Source organism: Lactuca virosa, chromosome 5 (assembly GCF_052849685.1).
Source record: "Lactuca virosa cultivar CGN04683 chromosome 5, Lactuca_virosa_CGN04683_v6, whole genome shotgun sequence".
NCBI classification, from domain to species: Eukaryota; Viridiplantae; Streptophyta; class Magnoliopsida; order Asterales; family Asteraceae; genus Lactuca; species Lactuca virosa.
Window position 1 is genome coordinate 148612537 of NC_136430.1, and position 20515 is coordinate 148633051.

Here is a 20515-nt window from a genome sequence, read left to right on the forward strand (position 1 = left end):
AATCAAAGTCATACAATGGTGAAATTACTTTATTAAAAAAATACAATATGAGAGGTAATAATAAAAACAATTACTTACAATATATGATATGGAGATTTATAATGTGTTTATTGCTTCAACGTGAGGAATAAATGCAAGATCTTCAACGAAAAATTGGCTTTTATAGAAATGGTAGACAGAGGGGGATGTTACAAATGGTATCCGAGCTAGGGCACAGGTCAATGTATTCGACAGGACGTCGAACCCTATAATGGGGGGTGAAGGTGGGTTGCACCTGATCTCACATCGGCTTGGAAGGAGAACGAAACATTTCCTTAAAAGGGGTGTGGATACTTTCCTTGTCACAACGCGTTTAAAGCCGTGAGGGCAGCAGATCCCATAAGAACTCTGCAGTTAAGCATGCCCGGGCGAGAGCAACTCATGGATGGGTAACCCCCTGGGAAGTTTTCGTGCCGAGAGCCCAAAGCGGACAATATTGTGATACGTGCGAGAGGAGGATGTTACAAATGGTATCAGAGCTGGGGCACGGGTCGATGTGTTCGACGGAGACGTCGAAACCTATAATTGGGGTGAAGGTGGGTTGCACCTGATCCCACATCGGTTTGGAAGGAGAACGAAACATTTCCTGAAAAGGGGTGTGGATACCTTCCTTGTCACAACGCGTTTTAAAGCCGTGAGGGCAACAGATCCCATAAGAACTCTGCAGTTAAGCGTGCTCAGGCGAGAGTAGTACCGGGATGGGTGACCCCCTGGGAAGTCTTCGTGCCGAGTGGCCCAAAGCGGACAATATTGTGATACGTGCCAGAGGGGGATGTTACATATAACATCCTGCTTTCTTTTCTTTATATTCATTTTATTTTGAAAAGCCTAGCTTATTATAGTAATGCATCTATATATGAAGAAATTTTCACTGTTATAGATGATTAGATTTTTGAAAGTATAATATTCTAACAAGAAAAAAATTAAACGTACAATTCTATAGCCAGACAAATTTTTTATAGTTCAATGTTTTAACATGAAAAATCTTGAAAGTAGAATGATGTAATAGAAATAAATGTACTCGGTTATAGCAATGTCATCCAAATACAAAGCAACCAGATACATGGTTTATACCTTTGTGAGACCAAGTACATGGTTATCTCAAATAACTGTTGGTATAGTATACTTTTGTTACCATATTATTATTTAATTCATTACTATATATAAAGCTAAAAAATTTGGACAAAATGTGTTAATGGGTCAACTTGACATGTTTGACATATATTAAAACTCACATACTCAACCCAAATCTATTTTATCATGTTACCCAAACCGCCCAACCTGCTATTGTTGCCACCTGTACACTTTCCTCCCATGTGTCGATGTTAGAAGGTATTCGAGAACAACACCACAAAGTTGAGGACTGAAAGGAAGAAATATATGAGGGGATATATGTAGAAAGTTTGGACTTAATAGGAAAAGCTTACACATATGTAGTCTTTTTTGTGGGTTAGTTTTATTTGTTTACATTTAAGGGGTCAAGTTCAGATTTGGAATTGGATTCGAATTCCGATGCCGATGACCATGATCCTCAAACAAGATCTAGAGCTATAGATGAAGCAAATGTGAGAGTGCAACAAGAGAGACAAGATGAAATAACTTAACATCAAAATAACAACCTGATGAGTTTCAATTGCCAACAGAGGAGGTTTACTCCAATCTTTTTTTATCCTTTGTAGTTAAATGACATCTTATGTTGCATTTGCTTCGGTAGTGTTTGGTGTATGATGGAATCAAGGGAATGAATAGAGTGATTCATTCCATTGGAATGAAAAAGAAATTGTTTGTTTTCCCTTAATATTGTTATATTTTGAGCATGTAAATGTACAATTATGGCGTTATTTGTTGTGCACCTATTTGAAGCAATCACATTTAAATTTGTTGAAAATCCTGAAACATGCGAAGCATGGGCCACATTGGTTTATAGTTTGTTTCCATATTTATTGGTTATCGTTGACTGTATTCGTGAAGAGATGAAGGAAGAGCTTGAGGCCAAATTTTAAAAAATGAAAGAGGAACTTTGATTGAGGCCAAAGACAAGAAATTGCTAAGACTTTGATAATTTAGACTTTCTTGATTTAATTTTAGTATTTTGAAATTGAATATGAATCTTTAGTGTTTGTAGTTGACTATTAATGTTTTGCTCATTGAATATATAATAATTGAGATTTATGGATTTTGAATATAAAACTTCAATTATATATCTAATGTTTGTTACAAAATAGCAGCATATTTGACACATAATGGACCCAGCTAATTATATTATGGAGAACGATTAGCAAAGAAAATTTATGACTGAAATACAAATTTAACTTCCAAATTATGATGATTGACATCATCAAATTAACGAAGGAATTACATCATAAATTACTTGTTTCCTAACCTTTTTCACTATAGAAAAACAAGTAGCTAACATAAAAATGTCTCTCGCTAATTTTGTCGTGAACAACCAGCAATGCAGATTTTTCCAACTGTTTATTTATGTGTTAATATGCTTCTATTAGCCATTAGTGGCATATTTATGATGGAAATGCCGGTCTCTATACCCCTCCTAATAGTAAAATACATCAAAATACTTTATGGCATCAAATGCTCTAAATATATTATGGTATCAAATGTACAAAAATACCATACGATATTGATTTAAATGCTTGAAAAATTCGACTTTCAAGTTGATTTTCTTCAACGAATGAGTGACAGGATCTTGAGATCCCACTACTTTCTAAACCGAAATCCTCTAAAAACATAGAGTATATTTCAAAAGTTATGGATCATACGAAGCAATATCCATAATAAATACATCAACTAAAAGGACAATGGTCGGAAACTCTAAAAGAGTTCGGTCTACAATGAAATCTCATGGATTATATATAATTCCAAATATCCATCTTCTTTTGAACATTAGCTTGTCTATTGGTTACAAAAGCATCTAGTACAAAGCCACTAATACAACCCCCCCCCCCCCCCCCCCCCCCACCCCCCCAATCGTATATTTCCATAAAGAAAACTTGGTATCACAATCTAAAACAAAAAACATACTTCGTTGAAAGCATGTGGGATAATCGAATATAACCTGGTGAATGTTGTGTGCAAAATCAAATAATATGAACATATATTTGGGGATAAATAATCGATTATGACTTTGAAAGTCGAAGGGGTAAAATTGATCTTGGCATATATATTATAATTATATAACACGAGGGGAAAAAATCGATTTAAGAACCCTTTGTCGGGCTATGAGAGAAATTGATTTGGGCAAAAGGTTTTGAAAAATACCATTTTTTATAAGAAAAAAGATGATAAAAAGAAGCAAATAGAGCCACCAAGAAAACATGAGTTTTGATAGAAACTTTGTGTTAAAAAGACAAGCCACTAATATATATTAAACTAAAGTTGACTATATGAAAAGATATAGAGGGATTACAATAATACGTGGAGGAGAGAGAAAATCATCTTCAACAATTGAGGGTGGCCACGGGCTCTACGGATTACATAGATAAAGTTTGAGTAGAGTTATTGATTTACCATTCAGGACATGGATTGCCTTCTTTTTAATCTAAGCATAGAACTGATTCTCTTTTCTTTTTCTTTTCCCTCTCTATCTTTCACTTTTCCATCTCTATTTTCATTTGTATCGAATCTCCCTTGAAACAATGTAGATCTTTTGATCTTATGCCATCCTAAAATCCAACCCGACAAAGCATTCTGCTTATTTCTCATCTTTTCACAATCTTGTTGTAAATTTGTGTAGTCCTTTTGAAGTTCTTTTATTAAATCCATCATCTTTTCCAGTTCTACTTTGAGCATTTTAATTTCTTCTTTTGGAGAAGCGCCGTCGTCTTCCTGCTCTGAAGAATCATCGTTTCCTGTTAACCGCTTCTTGTGCATTTCTTCCCTCAGCTTTAATTGCTCCGCAAGCAATACCTGATTTGGTTTTTCTTTTAGAGTTTACATACAGATATTTTAAACATTGCAATCGAATTCTACAATTAATAGCTTAATAGTTACCTGCATAACTGTTCTTAAAGGCAGTCGATCATTTCGTGCAGCATGTGTGCATGCATCGATTGAAAGCTTTTGACATTCCATCGCCCTGCATAATCTTCTTCTGTCATGTTCAGAGAGCGAAGGATGTGCCTGGTTACAAAATAAATATATAACAGTTCCGGAAGCAAGTTCCATCTTGAGAAAAAGGATAAAAGTGAACCAATAATTAACATATGGCACCTTCAGATATATATCAATTGCTCGGTAGAGTCCATCGTCACAAAGTCGAGCATTATCTGGTAATGATTCAGCAATCACCTGAAACTTGGTCGCAGAAAGGTTTGGGTCTCCTGCTATTTCCGCAAGGTAATTATCTAACAGTTTACTAATACTTGCTTTATCATGACCTTGTATTTTCTGCTGCTGTCCATGCATCAAGTAATATTCCAATATCCTTTGCACAGAATCGACGTTGTATAAAGTCTGCTCTGCGGTAGATCTGTACAAAAACTTGATCAAAGAAAGTAATACTAGTATATAATAAATCAACGAAGGAAAGAAAAAAAGGTTTGAAAGCTCACTTCACTTGCTTTCCTTGTTCTCCTGTCGTGTATCCAGGTATCAGAAGATCGTACACACTAGCATTTTCCATAACCATTCCGATTCTTTTCTCAAGCTCGGAAACAAAAGCTGGTGACACTGAATAAACCATAGCCATTTTCAACATCCACAACAAAAACTTGCAAGAAATGGCGTCTTTCTGATGGGGTAATATGCTCACCAGGCTCTCTATGATCCTTCGTTGCTCTTGATACTGTCCCAATTCCAATTCAGGACTCCGACCTGGCAGAATACTCCATTGCAGCTCATTTTTTCCGTTGGTATATCTTTTCGATGGTTCAATGTCTCCATGATCAGTTCCTAGCAACCATTTTTCGGCATATATCATGATGCATGAACCTAGGAGATCCGGTCTAAGTCCTTTCAGCGTCATTGATGTTATAATCTTCAAAAAAATATCAATACGGAGAGTGGCAACATCATTTAACCACCGGCTTTGTTCACTGGCAGTTTCTATTGTCGTAAAGTTTCCTTCAGCAGCCCAAGCGATTGAATCACAACATCTTCTTACAATCTGGAGATTTTCAGCCCATGGAGAGAGATTTTCACACGACTTTAGGACAGTAATTGAGTCCTTCCATGAAGAAAACACTACCAAAGTGAGGAAAGATTCGGTTTTAGAGATAAGGTTTCCATCTTCTAATTCCTCAGTCATGTCTAGGAATTCCGCTGCACATCTTAATGGAGCTGCGTTTCTGGGGTTTAAAGATACTGGAAGACCGTAGCAAAATTTCAGGACGATTTCAAACGTTTCTGCTCCACCTGGAAAGTTTTGTAACTTCAGCTCGTAATCCTTGTTTGATATTGAAGGTTGTAGATCAATCTGTCCTACATAAGCGCATCTTGAAAGCAGCGGATACTGAATATACATCACAGAGTGTAGTAACTATTATCTCTAGTAGAGAATTAAATGTGACTCGGTCTCAAAACGGTCCACAATATATAAATGTAGCATTTGGAAGTTTAATGGTAACCATTTTACTTGTTTTCCTACTAAAATAAGCTATTGAAGTCGGCTTTTCATTGAGCCTTGCGTTGAATCATTTAAAATTCACTACATCAAGTTATGACTCTCGTTGTACATGAAAGCATCTAATTTTAAGTCATTTGAGTTTCTTTCCGTAATTTGATATTGTTTAGTACTATAGGTTGATTTGGCTGGAGAGTGTGAAAGTCACCTTTCCAATGAACCTTGCCATGAAATTTTTGGAATTTCCTACATAAAGTTACGACCAACTATGTGACGATGTACATAACGGCATTTAGTTTTGAGCCTTTTGCGTTTCATTAGGTAAATGTCAATTAGTTATTTGATTAGATCGAAGCTATTAAAGACTAGTCTTCTTTGTTTTAATGTGTGCAGAGGGTGGTTTATATATATTTAGTAAGATTGCTGTAAAATTCTGGCATCTCTTCCTCCAACCAAAGTCAATTTGTGGCCTACAAATACTGTGCGTGTCCAACACTCAAAGATGATAAAACAACGAGTTTTAAGAATGTATTAATTTCACATCCACGGACAGTAAAAACATTGTGCAGGATAAAGATTTTGTCCAATATATGGAAATGAGTTAGATCTTGCTCTATAATATACTTGCATGTGTTTATTTTTGCTTACCTTGTGAACGTAAAATGTGATGTCATCAACTTTTACGGTTAAATCTGATGGAAGTTGAGATACGGCAAACCTGCGCACGCGAGAAGAAAACTCATGTAAAAGAAAAGAATTGAAAACAATATATTATGATGAGTTTGTTACCATGAATGGCCTTTTTTCTCGAAGCTTTCTGCTATAGAAGTTGGCGTTAAAGGAACCACCAAGTTATGGTGTTGCATTGGGGCAGCGTCATCGATCTCAGGGCAATGTGGATGAGCCATTAAAACAGAACTGTGCATGGGGATTGTCTCTTCGTATGGTTGGGTTTTATAGGACTTGTACTGATCCAGGGTTTTGTAAGACTTGCAAATTTCATTTTTTTTTTTTTTTTTTTTTGATTTAATATCATGTGTACGCTATGTGGGACTTATAATTATTAATGTTGGAGAAAAGTTTGTGGTGTTGAAGGAGTTGGTTGGACGGTATTAATTATGAGAATGCAACAAGTGAATGCAACAAACAGAATGTCTGGGCATTAGGCCACCACAAGTCACATACTAACAACGTGTATCCATAGCACACCACTATCACTTTGTGGCTTTCATACTCTTTTAATAAGCTAATACCCAAGGCAGTGGTGCCGAGGGGTGCCAAAAGCCACCTCAACCGGCACGTTCTCGAATTACACTACAAGAAAAACCAGAATTAGCGGCGACAAAAGTCGCCGCTAAAGACTAAGGAAGTCGCCGGTAAAAGTCGTCGCTACTGCTATGTCGCTATTGCTCAAAATGTCGCCGGTAATACCCATGTCGCCGCTAATGATATTGTCGCTGGTAATTCCTTCGTCGCTGGTAATAACAATTTTAATTTTTTTTAATCAACGATTTTGATGCAAAAAAAAAAAAAACGATATAAAACGACATTAAATGTAGAAAAAAATACATAATATTAGATTAGATACCAAATAGTGTAACGACATGATATATAATTAATTTCATACCAAAATAAACAACCAAAGTTTTATAATTACAACAAGCTAGTACCAAAGTGTCACGACAAGTGTAACATACAAAAAACAAACTAATTATCTGACGAACCATCATTTCTGTTCCCGTCGTTTCCTCCTTGATATTTCCCCAGATGAAAAAACCCATAAAGCTCATCCCTACATGCCGGGTCGTTGAGCATTGCCCGAAGATTTTCCAACTATATAATAAATAAAACATATATAAACTTATAAGTTAAATTATCAAACATAAACAAAAACCACCAAAGTATATTGCTATTTCTTGCACTTAAATACAATAAATACCAAAAGTATATTCCTTTTTCTTGCACTTGGGGCAAAAACACAACTACCAAATCAACATGCATTTATTGTGAAACATCCCAAAATACGACCCACAAATTTTTGTTTTAATATTACTAAAAGTCACATCGTCGAATGTCAAACATAATAAGAACCATAAAATGAGTAACTCAAAAGTCAAGTAACTGTGTCAAACAAATACTGTATCAATCATATCAAAATATCTGAATAAAACTCCCAGGATAAAACTGAAGCTGTGGTGTGTGCCATGCCATCATCCCGAGCTCTTCCCCTTACTTGCGGAAGTACCTGAAACCAAAAACTGAAGCTGTAAGCACAAAGCTTAGTGAGTTCCCCAAACTACCACATACCATACAATGACATGTAAGCAAATACTGGGCCCCGCCCACTTCATCGGGCCCCGCCCGGCATCGGACCGAAGTCCGGAACTAGCTTGGGCCCCGCTCGGCATCGGACCGAAGTCCGGAACTAACTGAACATAGCATAGCATAATCATAACTACTGGCATAAACACATATACTGCATACTGCATCGGACCGAAGTCCGGAACTCATATCACAAAAACATGCTTGAATCACAAAGACATCAAGCACACTGAACTATTGCATCAGACCGAAGTCTGGAACTACTGCTAACTAAACGGGTCGGCATTGTGGCTGTAGACCCGTTCCTACTGGAAGGAAACTCACCTCGTAACGCTGGCTGCTGAGGTGCTAAATCTGAGACTGTCTGACTGCTGCTCCGGAACTCCCCGGCTACAAATCCCATAAACACTAAATCAATTACAGATAACTAATCTCAGGGTAAAATGACTATTTTACCCCTGGTCAGAGTCAACTTCCTGGTCAAAGTCAACTTCCTGGTTGACCGGACTCGCCGAGTAGGGCCGCCAACTCGCCGAGTCCCTTTCATCCGTTCTAGTCATATACTCGCTTCTACTTGTCGAGTTTGGCAAAGACTCGACGAGTTCCTCTTCGATACATACAACAAGTCTAACTTCATCCGACTCGCCGAGTTGTATGAACAAATCGTCGAGTTCTCCTTCATCATATGAACACGTCCAGTCTGCGACTCGCCGAGTCATAAGAACAACTCGTCGAGCCTGAAGAACAACTCGCCGAGTCCCAAGCATGTTATTACTATACAGTCGATTCTAATCGATTTCAGTGCTTCCAAATCATAGATCTGAGCTTCTAGGACCGGTTTTACACGTAAAGTTTCCAACTTTACATGCATGCACAAGGGTATGAGGCTAAAATACCCAAAAGCATCAAGTACTAAGCACCTAGGGTTTGGAACAAGGCCATGATTGCATAAAGGTGGCTATAATGAGCTTCTGGAGTTGAATAAAGTCCAGATCTAAGGTTTCCATCCAAAGGAAAGTCCATATCTCAAGTTTTGAATCCTATAAGGCTCCATGGAAGACATAACAAGCATAAAAGAGGGTTTAATGGAGGAATACACAAGGTAATAACTTTATTACCTGAATGAGAAACAGATGGAGGCTAACTCTTGGATCTCTTTTCTTTTCTATGGACCTTCTTTCCTTCCTTCTCTTCCAAAGCTTCCAAACTAGCACAAACACACTCAAGCTCAACAATGGGGGCTAGGGTTTACAGGGGAAATGCTCTAAGGGTGCTGGAGGCTGGGGTGGGAGGCTATAATGACGTTTATATAGGGTACAAACCCTTGAAATTAGGGCTTCATCCAGACAGGCAGACTCGCCGAGTCCCTTCATATGGACTCGCCGAGTAGCCAACTTAAATTGCGTGATCATCCCGTCTCTACTCGACGAGTCGGGCTACAGACTCGTCGAGTACCCCTTAAGAAATGAAAAATTACTTTATTAAAGCACATACCAGGAATGGGGCGTTACATATTGATGGCAAAGTACATTGCTATTTTTAAACTAGGGATAAAAAACCAAAGTACATTGCTATTTCTTGCACTTAAAACATAAACACAATTACCAAATCAACATGCATTTATTGATCATTATATAGATACATAAGACTTTAAAATTAAATAATCTACTATTTTTGTGCTAAAGAACCTTAAATACAAGAAATATAAAAGTACATTGCTATTTATTGCACTTAAATACAAGAAATACCAAAAGTACATTACTATTTCTTGCACTTGGGACAAAAACACAATTACCAAATCAACATGCATTTATTGATGCCAAAGTACATTGCCATTTTTTAAACTAAGACAAAAAACCAAAGTACATGGCTATTTCTTGCACTTGGGACAAAAAACCAATTACCAAATAATCACCACAAACCAAAATTACCAAATCAACATGCATTTATTGAAATTAAATAATCTTGTTTTGCTTGTGATGGCTGCGATAACTGTGGTGGTGGCTGCGATGGTTGTGCAATCGGCGGGATAGCAGAAGGTTTTCGGCCGATGCCTCTGATATGGTCACGCCGTTCACCTAATACTCTCTTGAAAGTAGCTCTTTTTTGAGCGGGTGTTAACTCTCTTTCACCTTCTAGCCCTTGTGTTTATTTTAAGAGCTCTACCACCAATTAAGTATAAATAAATACTTAATTATATGATGAAATTATAATTAAATACTTGTGTATTCATCATCCGCCTCGACAGTAACAAATACATCATTATTATCAGCATGTGCTTTGCGAAACGTTTCCACTCTCTTCAGATTCTGTTTAACATTAAAAATTAGATTATATGTTAAATAAATAATTAAATATATCGTACGTTACCTTCTTATAGCAAGTACTACTATACGAGCTCGACCCCCCACGGTCCACGATCGTTTGCATGTCACAAACTTTTTTGTTCCTTTCAGAAGCAGCTTTGTGTTCAGGCGTTTGGAAATTCTCAACTTCTTTTCTCCAATTTTCAACCTCCATATCATGTGGGGGTTGAATAATCCTCTCGGGATATCCTCATACCTTCCGACTTCCAAAAAATATTATTTTGCATCAGTTTTACGCTCTCAATAACTTTTTAACACAGCCGCTTCAAAACTTTCTAACAGCATAGCAACGTCTAGATCCCGGGACATACCATCCAAATCAAACTTTGTCTACAAAAACAAAAACAAAAAAGTTAGCCAAGTAAAAACCAGTCTTAGTTAAGCATATAAAATATTCTTATATAGATAATTTACCCCTAAATGTTGTTTTACGGTATCCTTTATTGCGGGGGAAACTATTTTCCAAGTCCATTTATCACAAGGGATCATCCGCCACATTATTTTCCCAATTTCGTGTGCAAACATGTCCTTCTCTTCTCCCACGGGGTCAAATGGCGTATCCCTATCATAGCACATGTCAATCTGTTTGCCCTTATTTCGTAAGAGCGTTTTTTCGAGCTTAATGTTTTTCGCTTTTCCTTGGACTCTCCTGTGTGGCCCAACTACAAATATAATTAAAATTATTAGAAACGGTATTTTATAATAAGTGAATAAAAATAGTAAATAAAAATTCATAATAAGACTTACCATCATGCTCATGATGACCAGCAACTCTACCGTCTGGGAAAAGTGGGTCCTCAGCTCCATTACCCCCATGTCCACGACCCATAACAGCAGCCATGGTGTACAAACACACACACACACATATATGTATATATATATATATATATATATATATATATATATATATATATATTAAAGAAGTTCACTCTTATGAATAGTGAACGTTGTGGGTTTTTGGCATCTTTAGTCCACCTATTTACATCTTTTCATATTTTGTCCTTCCGTTTTTAGGGTTTTCATATTACTCCCTTAGGAACAGTTCCATAATGCCATTGGTGGAATTTTTTTTTTAATTTTTTTTGTTTCTTTGTTGCTGGCGCACTACGCGTTATGTCCTCAGACAACCCACCGCCCATAAACACTTATGTCGATGTTCCCCCTCTCCAAAAACCTCCATCTCTCTCCACCGCCCATAGACACTTTTGTCGATGTTCCCACTCCACCACACCACCAACTCCATATCTATTCCATTTTTGAACTGATGGTCGATTTTTCCCTATTTGCTTTGAAGGGTTGGTGGTGGAGAGCAGTAGTTAGATGCTTACTTCTTCATCATAGAAATTCATCTCTATCGATTAGGGAGGAACAACGGTTGGAGGCTTTCAAACTCTGCTGCCTCTCTCTCCCTCTCTCTCTCTCTCTCTCTCTCTCTCTTCTGATTACAAGAAAAGGTTTTCGTCATCTTTGGTTTCATGTTTTCTTCAATTGCAGTAATCGATTGGTCAGAAGTGAAGATCTACAACATTACTGAATCGATAATTTTGGGAGTAATTAGGTATCAACCAATTTTTCATTTTGGCTTTTATTTTGTTTAATGGTAAGAAATGTTCTAAAATCATTCATCTTTTTCATCTTCATTATAACTTTCAGGTCGGACTTTCACCATCCTTCATCGTCTCTTTCTCGAAACTTTTTCCATCTTCAACCAGTTCACTTGCATCATACGGAATATACTATACTGGTGGCGGTGCAGTTATGAACTATTTCATAAAATTGACGTTGTGTTGTGTTTTTCACTTTATCAATTGGCTTACCTCATTTTTTTATTCTTTTTGTTTTAAGGGGCTACCAAAATGTTATTTTGATAAGAATAGACTTTATAAAATTGGTCTCTGCTGCCCCTAGCCTGACCTTAATGCATCTGAAGTAGGTCTTGCTTCTTGCATACTTCTACATGATTGATTATTGTTGATTTAATGGGTTGTATAGTAAAAAATTTCCTTCAAATTCAAGGGCTACCAGCTAGGGAGGGGTAAAACTGTCTCTTTTTGTGTAATTGTTTTTTGATGCACATAATCTGAGACACTTACAATTCCAAATATGGAATTTAGTCACAAGGATGTGGGCTTGAGAATGTTATCATGTCATGGGGGAATGATGATTGCATGTATTTGGTACATATCAATACTCTACAATTCATAATTTTCTTACATATTTTGTAAGACCCTCATTATGTCATTTTTTCTCACATTTTGATTGTTTATGTTTCTTATTTTTTTTTATTGCAAAAGAGAACAAGACCACTCTTCCATCGGTTGGGATTTTCATCCATCCTAACATATCATTCCTTCTATGGTAATTGTTGTTATGATACGTTATGATGAAAAGTCCATTACTTGAATCAATGATTTTTCTTTTTGTGGCTATGCACACAAGGTACTCGATTTAATGCCAAGGTCAGTTGCATTTTAATTTTCTTGGGTTTTAAACTTACGGGTACACATCAGAATGTGTGTGATTAGGTTTAGTAAACACGTTTTGTGTCTTTATTCCGGACGAATGAACTTATAATTCGTCCATTCCCTATAAACATTTCTTTTGTTATAGTGATTGTTATTGGAATTATGATTTTCTTGGTATACTTTTATCAATTAACTAACCAAAATGGTCTTAATTTTGATTTTCTTTTTTCTATATCTTTCATTATTTACTTAGTAATGCTCACTAGATGCTATGAAATTAGTCTTCAAATATAGTTTGTGATGTTTTTTTGTTTGTGCAGGAGTATTTGGCTAACTATTGTTATTGTTACGCACTGTGAAACATACATCGTTGTATACTATATATATGGAGACGCCCAGCAGGAACAAATCATTGATGCTAAAGGTAAAAACTTTTTAAAATAAAATAAAATAAGAAATACAATGTTTTTTCCTTTTTTTAAATCATTTAAGAAATGAAATAATAAATAATTATATTACTTGAATCAAGTGATGTTCCAACAAAATTATTAAAATATAACTAAGCTTGAATTTTTATTGTTAGTAAGTTAGTTATCACTATAATGAGCACTTCCTTTATGTAAATACACTAACTTCAATTCAATGTAAAATTGAATTAAAATATAACATAAGGCCCTGTGTTCTATCGATTTGCAGGTATTTCCAGAAAAAATAAACTCAACTTTCATGATTAATTGACTCTCAAACACTGTCAAATTGATGAGAGGGCGTTTGTTTGAAAACTATTTAAATATTCTGAGAGTCTATTCAGATGTGCTTTCTTCTTGGTACTTTAATTGTTGTAACATCCATAAAAATCATGATAAATTTAAACTTTTTAAATACAACCCCAAACCCATAAAGTGTTTACAGAATAGTTTTCAAAACATTTCCTTCATCAGAGTTTCCCAAAATCATAGATCATAAACAAAGGATGTGTACGGTCACGCCTTCGCCTTCCCGCAGTCATCTGAAGTACCTAAAACATAACCCAAAACTGTAAGCCAATGCTTAGTGAGTTTCCCAAAGTACCAACACATAACCAAATAACATATACAATAACAACATGCAATGACTCCACAACTAAAATACTGGATTACCCCTGAGCCCTCGGCATAAGTCTGGCTAGCCCTTGGGGCCCACATCTTATGTCTGGCTTGCTCACTGACTAGATCAGTCATCAGATTGAAATACCATCAAGCCCTCAGTACGATTTTGGCGTACCGCCTTGTGACATCCCCAAATTCACGGTCATTTTAAAAATTTTATTTATCCTTATTTGAAAATCAGAGTATTCATTTTAAAAGATAATATTGCGGAATTTGTTCCCAGAAAACATGATAAATATGTTATCAAAGCATTTCCAAAGAAATGTACTTTTGTTTATATTAAAACTTTGGGATGTCATCGTCAATACAGAAACATAAGCATAAACATACCTTACATTCATTTACACTAGTGGTTTACATCTCCTTTAATCTCTAAGTGTAATGTAGCTTCGTATCGACACTTGTGATACAAATAAACTGAGTGGGTCAGGTTGGGAAACCTGGTGAGCACATAGAGTTTTCAACCCACAATAATAAAGTTATTATGTTTCATAGTCACACAACTAACCCAATTACCCATCCCCATTATCTTCTTTATTTCTTAAGGATCTACCCTAAGAATCAACTATCCTTCATCCATTCATTCCTAAGGAATATCCTAAGAAATAGGCACGAAGTCCGTCGTTACCTATGGCACAGTTGCCAATATTATCATTTAGGCGCAGCTGCCGATATTATCATTTAGGCGCAGCTGCCAGGATTATGATGTTCTCAATTAGCTCAGTTTCGATATTATCCATTAGGCGCAACTGCTAGGATGTTTAGAGTACATCGTACTTTAAAAACATCTACAGGTTGTGGCGCAGCTGCCAATATTCATCTATATCATCTTTCACCCCTCTTCATTCATCTACCCATGTTCTACCCAACATATTTGTAGATATAAAATACATATACAATTTAAATCATTTAAAACATGTATAATTCGTTCATCCAGCATTGATATCAGGAACACAAATAATATACACACAGAGTACGTAATTTATATTAAATACTTCATATCTATGTGTAAGATGAAAGTAACTATGCACTCACTTGTTAAAGTGATGATTCCAAACTCGGGCAACGCTTCGCTTCTAACAATTCTATTTTCCTTCGGCGAAACCTAATATCATTACCGCTAGATTTTTGTTTAAGATTTATAGCAACTATTTACGAGCGATATTGTTTTATAAGTGTTAACAATACTTTTCAACCACTATGTACAGACAGGGGCCAGACATGAAACACCGGAGGGCAGGACCATTTTTGCATTATAGCACTTCTGAAATCCAACAACCCTATGTGACCCTTCAAACCAGATTCCCTGTATCGCGAGTAGTTAAAAGATATTATAATAACACTTTGTATATTATATTTTATAATATATTTATTGTTTAGAAGTTCATAATAACGATATTGAACTTAAACATAAGCTATACTTGAAGTAGGGTAAGCATAACTCACTTACCGGGAGGTTTGGCTAGGATCCAGGCTCTGCAGGGGCAAAACTTCCGAGCCCAAAGCTCTTCTTCTCGGAGCCTTCTAGCGCTCCGGGGCTTTCCTCTAGAAATTAGGAGTTACTAGGGATTTGGGAGAGGTTTAGAGAGAAGTTAGAGAGAGAGAGAGAAGGGTTAAGGTATGAGGAAAATGGGGTGCTCTCGCATCCTATTTATAGGCTGGAAAATGGACCAACTCGTCGAGTTTGAGCCTCCAACTCATCGAGTTGGTGCCACATGTCACCTTCTGGTGGCAAGGCGTGGGGAGAAAGCAATGGTCCAGATTAAGTCACGCCACCTCTTTCGCAGCAGTACTCTTCCGACTTCTAAATTCCATAACTTCTTCATACGAGCTCCGTTTTCGACGTTCTTTATATCCACACGTAGGTATTGACAAGATCTACAACTCCCCTTTTGACTCAATCGGCTAATTCTCGACCGATTTTAAATTTAACAGTATGAGGTGATTACACTGTTAACGACCGTGTAAAATTCATAACTTCTACATACAGACTCCGTTTTCGACTGTATTTTTATCTTTGAGCTCCTATTAATGAGATCTTCAATTCTCATTTAGTTTGTGTTGGATAAAAATCGATCAATCTAAAATTCGAATTCTGGGTTGTGCACTGTTATGCTAAATCTTAGAAAAATCATAACTTCCTCATACGAAGTCAAATTTGGACGTTCTTTTTATGCACCTTCTCGGTTTAACGTATAATATGACTTTTGTTTAGATCTCTAAGGCTAAAAATTAATTTATCAAAAATTCACTAATAACGTTACGCGGTGTCGTGCCGTAAAACTTCGACGGGTCATAACTTCTTCGTTATAACTCGGATTTCGGTGTTCTTTATATGTACGAAACCCTTGTGAAATATACTATAACTTGGTTAAGATTATTTAGTCTAAATAATATTCCATCAAAAAGTCATTTTTGACGCTTATTGTCTCTAAGTTGACTAGTCCAAATCTGCGGGCGTTACAATTATCTCCCCCTTAGGATGATTACGTCCCGAAATCATCAACGAAACAGGGCTTGTATAATGACTCCATACGTTATCTTTTCATCCTAGGTAATAATCGTAACTCCTATGTTCCTTCGAATGAATATCTAGCTCTTGGACTTCTTAACTGCTGACAGTGCTCAATCTTGTACCTGCTCTTCGTACTATGTTGGACTTTCAATTGTAACCTTCGAGTTACAAAACCGATCCTTATTGGACAATCCTACTTCTTCTTAATCAAACTTAACTTAAGAGAAGTTCTTTACTTCGATTATCATGACAGACTGATGGGTCATGTTCTAATGACCTCATGTCGTATGATGCAACGCTTAGACTCAGGTCTTTTAAAGTCAAATTCCGGAATGGAAGTTTCCTTCCTTCATGTTCTAATGTGATATAATCACATTCTAGTGCGTAGCACTTCTAGCTAATAGCTCTTACTTTAACAACGATCACGATACTTCTATTGATCGCTTCGATTACCTTTCACTTCAATCTTCTGACTTAAGTCTGATGCTACATCGAACTTGGTTCTCTGAACCATGTAACATATGTATCTTAGCCGAACTCGATTTGATATGACCACTAGGGTCAGAATAACAATCATCTTCTTAGTCATTACCGAAACGATGGTAACGACATACTTGAACAAAACGGAATCAATTACTAGCGCCTTGGTAATCTTGTGACTTTCCCTGATCCAAGTGTGAGTCCTGTGCTTCTGGTAGTATAGGCCTCTACTACCTTTCACACCTACTCATACTCGTCCCAAGTATTGTCTCGCTGTTCTCCAAGTTATTATCACAAAAACAATTTTAACACATACAAATATGTCCAAACAATCATAAAATTTTCCCTAGACTCTACTAGGACTCCTTTCATGCGTATCTTCAATCATAAATTCTTCTTCAACTCGGTTGGTGGTGGAAACGCCATACGATGGGACAACTTCAGGAATTAAATCGATCGTTTTATCATCCCGCCAATCAAAGGTGTACTTTGGACGTACTGTACTCCTCTAGACGTACTGTTATTTTATCAGGCGCATTCTAAACGTAAGATACCAATCTTTCGATATCTTCTAATAGGTATTATATGCTATCGTAATCCTTCTCATTTCCTCCATTTGCTCAATCTGATACGAGTCCTTATCATGTCGTTCCATACACCGTAATAGTTGTTCAAGACGATAAATTTAAGATAGAGAAGGTTTAGACGCGTAATCCTTCGTATTACTCCGAAAAGTTATAAGCCAGTTCTAATACCGTAACTAAACGTTTAGAAATCTGAACACATAAAGTCTACAGATTCGGTCGAAAACAAACCATAGATCCGGTTCAAACGATAACATCATAAAGCATTACAAATCATTTAGCACATAAAAGCATTTTAGGCATCTTCCCTAAATAAGCTAGTGCTTGTGTCTTGATATGTGCATATTTAGCTATATATTTAGTATAAATTTTTATTATTTATTGGCTAATTTATTGCAATTTATGGACAAAAGGTACTTAATTGTGTTTAAATTGTATTTTCAGTCTAAAAAATGTGCTCGGAAGCAAAAGGAAGCAGGAGATGCAATCGGAAGCTCGGGAATTGAAGAAAGAAGGAAAAGAGCCAAAATCCTGAAGAACTCGGCGAGTCTGAACGTCTACTCGACGAGTTCCCACGAATGTTCGCGAAGCAAAACACAAAGTCCTTGCCGTATACGGATTCCTAAAGGGGACTCGGCGAGTCGGTTATCTACTCGACGAGTAGCCCCTGTTTTCTGAAGACTATAAATAGAAGCCAAATTGCCGAATTAAAATTTCTCTCTGGAAGCCTATGGGATTACTCTGCGATTGAAGTGCTGCTGAAGCTTTGGAGTTCATGAAGACAACCTTATACTTCAATTTTAAGGAGATTAAACGCAAAATTTAGTATACTCTTTACTTTATCTTTTATTTGAACCATGTTTGAGTTATTAGACATTGTTTGTGAGCTACTATCTGCTGTGATTATGAGCTAAAATTTTCATCTTCTGTTTAGGGTAGATAAATTTACAACTATGGATTGATTTATGGTTGGATTAATTGTTTATTGGTGAATTATGTTTTATTAAGCTTGTTAAAGAACCTTATGCATTCACCATAACTATTTTCTGTTAATTAGCAAGTAATTAAGCTGCATGAACATCTCTTAATTGCTTACCTCATATGATTTGTGTGAAAACATTGTTATGTGCCTAGGAATAGCGAATGTGAAACTAGGATTAACTAGAAAATGGGTAAATTAATGTGTGAGCTTGTGTGATAAACCATCAACAAAAAGTTAATTGAATTATTAATTTGATTAGCTAATTACAAGTCTTATTTAACCCGAATAAATAAACTAGGGAATTCATTAATTTAATCACTTGATCACTACTTAAATTAATCTGTTTTCTAAGGATTGGTAATAGCGAATGTGAACCTAATCACTTTAATCGGTAGCCAATAACAATTAATCCATTGCACTTTCCATAAAATCAACCATAGGAGTAAATGAATCGAACCTAAACAGAAGTCTTCTTATCATTGAATTTAGTTGGTCTTTACTTGCTTAGCTGTTAGTTATTAGCATATTAGTTAGTTGTGTTAGTTTCTAGTCTTGCAAAACTAGAGAAAACCCTTACTTTTATTACTTGTTTTAGTTAATTCTAGTGATTAGTTTAATTACCGTTCCCTGTGTTCGATACCCTGCTTATTCAATTATACCACCAATTGACAGGTCCACTGCCTTTGTGTGTCTAAATTATATCTTTAAAGTAGGACTAAAACTAGTGCATTTATATACACATCAAGTTTTTGGTGACGTTGCTGGGGAACGGTTCAAAAATTAATTATAATTTCTAGTGTTATCGATCCTTTGTGTGAGATTTATCTTGCACAAAGTTACTGCTTTAGTAATTTAGTTATTAGGATTAAGCATTAGGTTTTGCTATTTTTTTAATTTTTGATAAATTTTTTCTGTCTTAACCTTGAACTCGCCGAGTGCAGTCGAAGCTACTCGACGAGTCTAAGGCGAATTCCCAGTTTCGTTTTTAGTTTATTTTTGTTCTTTTTACGCGTGTTTTCTGTTTTGATTGCAGTACGTTTATGACCAGAGGAGTTGGCACACCTTTGATTCCCCCACTTGAAGACCCGGAAGCTACTCTAAGGAAAAACAAAAGCAAAACCGTTGGAGAATCCGCAACATCGAAGAATTCACCGTTGAAGAATCTCAAATCTGTTTTTAGCAAGAAAAAGGGCAAGAAAGTTGGAGAATCCAGCAACACGAAGGAAGATACCGAGTACGAAACCGAAAGGGAAGAAAGCAAATTTGAAGAAGGAAGCGACATAGAAGGCGAACTAGCTAACACCACGGCTAACATCGATGAAGGTTCCATGGGTGAATGGAAGAAAAGGATGTGTGCCGACACCGACCCAGGACTCGTGCAACCCGCGATTCCCGCAACTGCCACCTTTGAACTTAAGGGCCATATACTTGCTCAACTTAAGGAAATCCCATTCTTCGGGAAGGATCGTGAAGACACATACAAGCATCTTGACGAGGTCAATGACATAGCCGACTACTTTAATGTTCCTAATGTGAACCGTGATACTGTTTTGCTTCGTATGCTACCAGTCACATTCAAGGGAGCCGCGAAAGATTGGCTGAAATCACTTCCCCCAGGATCCATCACTACTTGGGCTAAAATGAAAGAGGAATTTATAAACCAATTTTGCCCTCCCTCAAAGATAGCCAAGTTGAAGAAAGCCATCGCCAATTTTGAACAACAAGCTGGAGAGTCACTTTATGAAGCATGAGAAAGATACAAAGGCTTACTAAGGAACTGCCCACACCATGATATAAATAGTCAACAAGAAGTCTCCATTTTCTATGATGGAGTGAATGTGACAACCAGGCAACTCATTGATTCGCAAGGACCACTCACAAAGAAAGCACCCCCGGTGATAAAGGCCCTAATTGAAGAATTCTCTAAGCATTCTAGAGAATATCATAACCCAAGGAACGACTTAACGCGAGGGGCGGTGAATTCTATTAGTGATGACATGGCAGCAATGATGGAAAAATTGGAGAGCATGGACCGA

General features: G+C 36.6%; 1 protein-coding gene and 1 non-coding gene across 3 annotated transcripts; both read right to left on the reverse strand.

Annotated features, from left to right (window-relative positions):
• Nucleotides 1-3376: 3376 nt before the first annotated feature.
• On the reverse strand, nucleotides 3377-6620 carry DOT3 (Phototropic-responsive NPH3 family protein). Of its 2 annotated transcripts, none has more exons than XM_079051066.1 (6): nucleotides 6407-6620; nucleotides 6266-6335; nucleotides 4608-5470; nucleotides 4267-4525; nucleotides 4048-4176; nucleotides 3377-3963 (listed from the first exon to the last, which is right to left on the reverse strand). In XM_079051066.1, the coding sequence occupies exons 1-6, from the start codon at nucleotides 6541-6543 to the stop codon at nucleotides 3568-3570; spliced, it is 1854 nt and encodes a 617-aa protein (XP_078907192.1). In that variant the 5' UTR covers nucleotides 6544-6620; the 3' UTR covers nucleotides 3377-3567. The 2 variants fall into 2 exon arrangements, with proteins under 2 accessions (XP_078907192.1, XP_078907191.1); XM_079051065.1 differs by having other exon boundaries at nucleotides 4608-5506.
• A 13547-nt stretch (nucleotides 6621-20167) lies between these two features.
• LOC145118002 (small nucleolar RNA R71) lies at nucleotides 20168-20274 on the reverse strand. Its single transcript, XR_013712989.1, has one exon. It is a non-coding gene; the product is annotated as a small nucleolar RNA R71 (small nucleolar RNA).
• Nucleotides 20275-20515: the final 241 nt, after the last annotated feature.

Bases quoted from the DNA above. Each gene is read 5' to 3' on its own strand.
- DOT3 (XM_079051065.1), bottom strand. From the start codon at position 6,543: ATGCACAGTTCTGTTTTAATGGCTCATCCACATTGCCCTGAGATCGAT. The intron at 5,507-6,265 runs GTAAGCAAAAAT...ATGTATATTCAG, and splicing joins TCACATTTTACGTTCACAAG to TATCCGCTGCTTTCAAGATG. The intron at 4,177-4,266 runs GTGCCATATGTT...TTTTGTAACCAG, and splicing joins CAATTGATATATATCTGAAG to GCACATCCTTCGCTCTCTGA.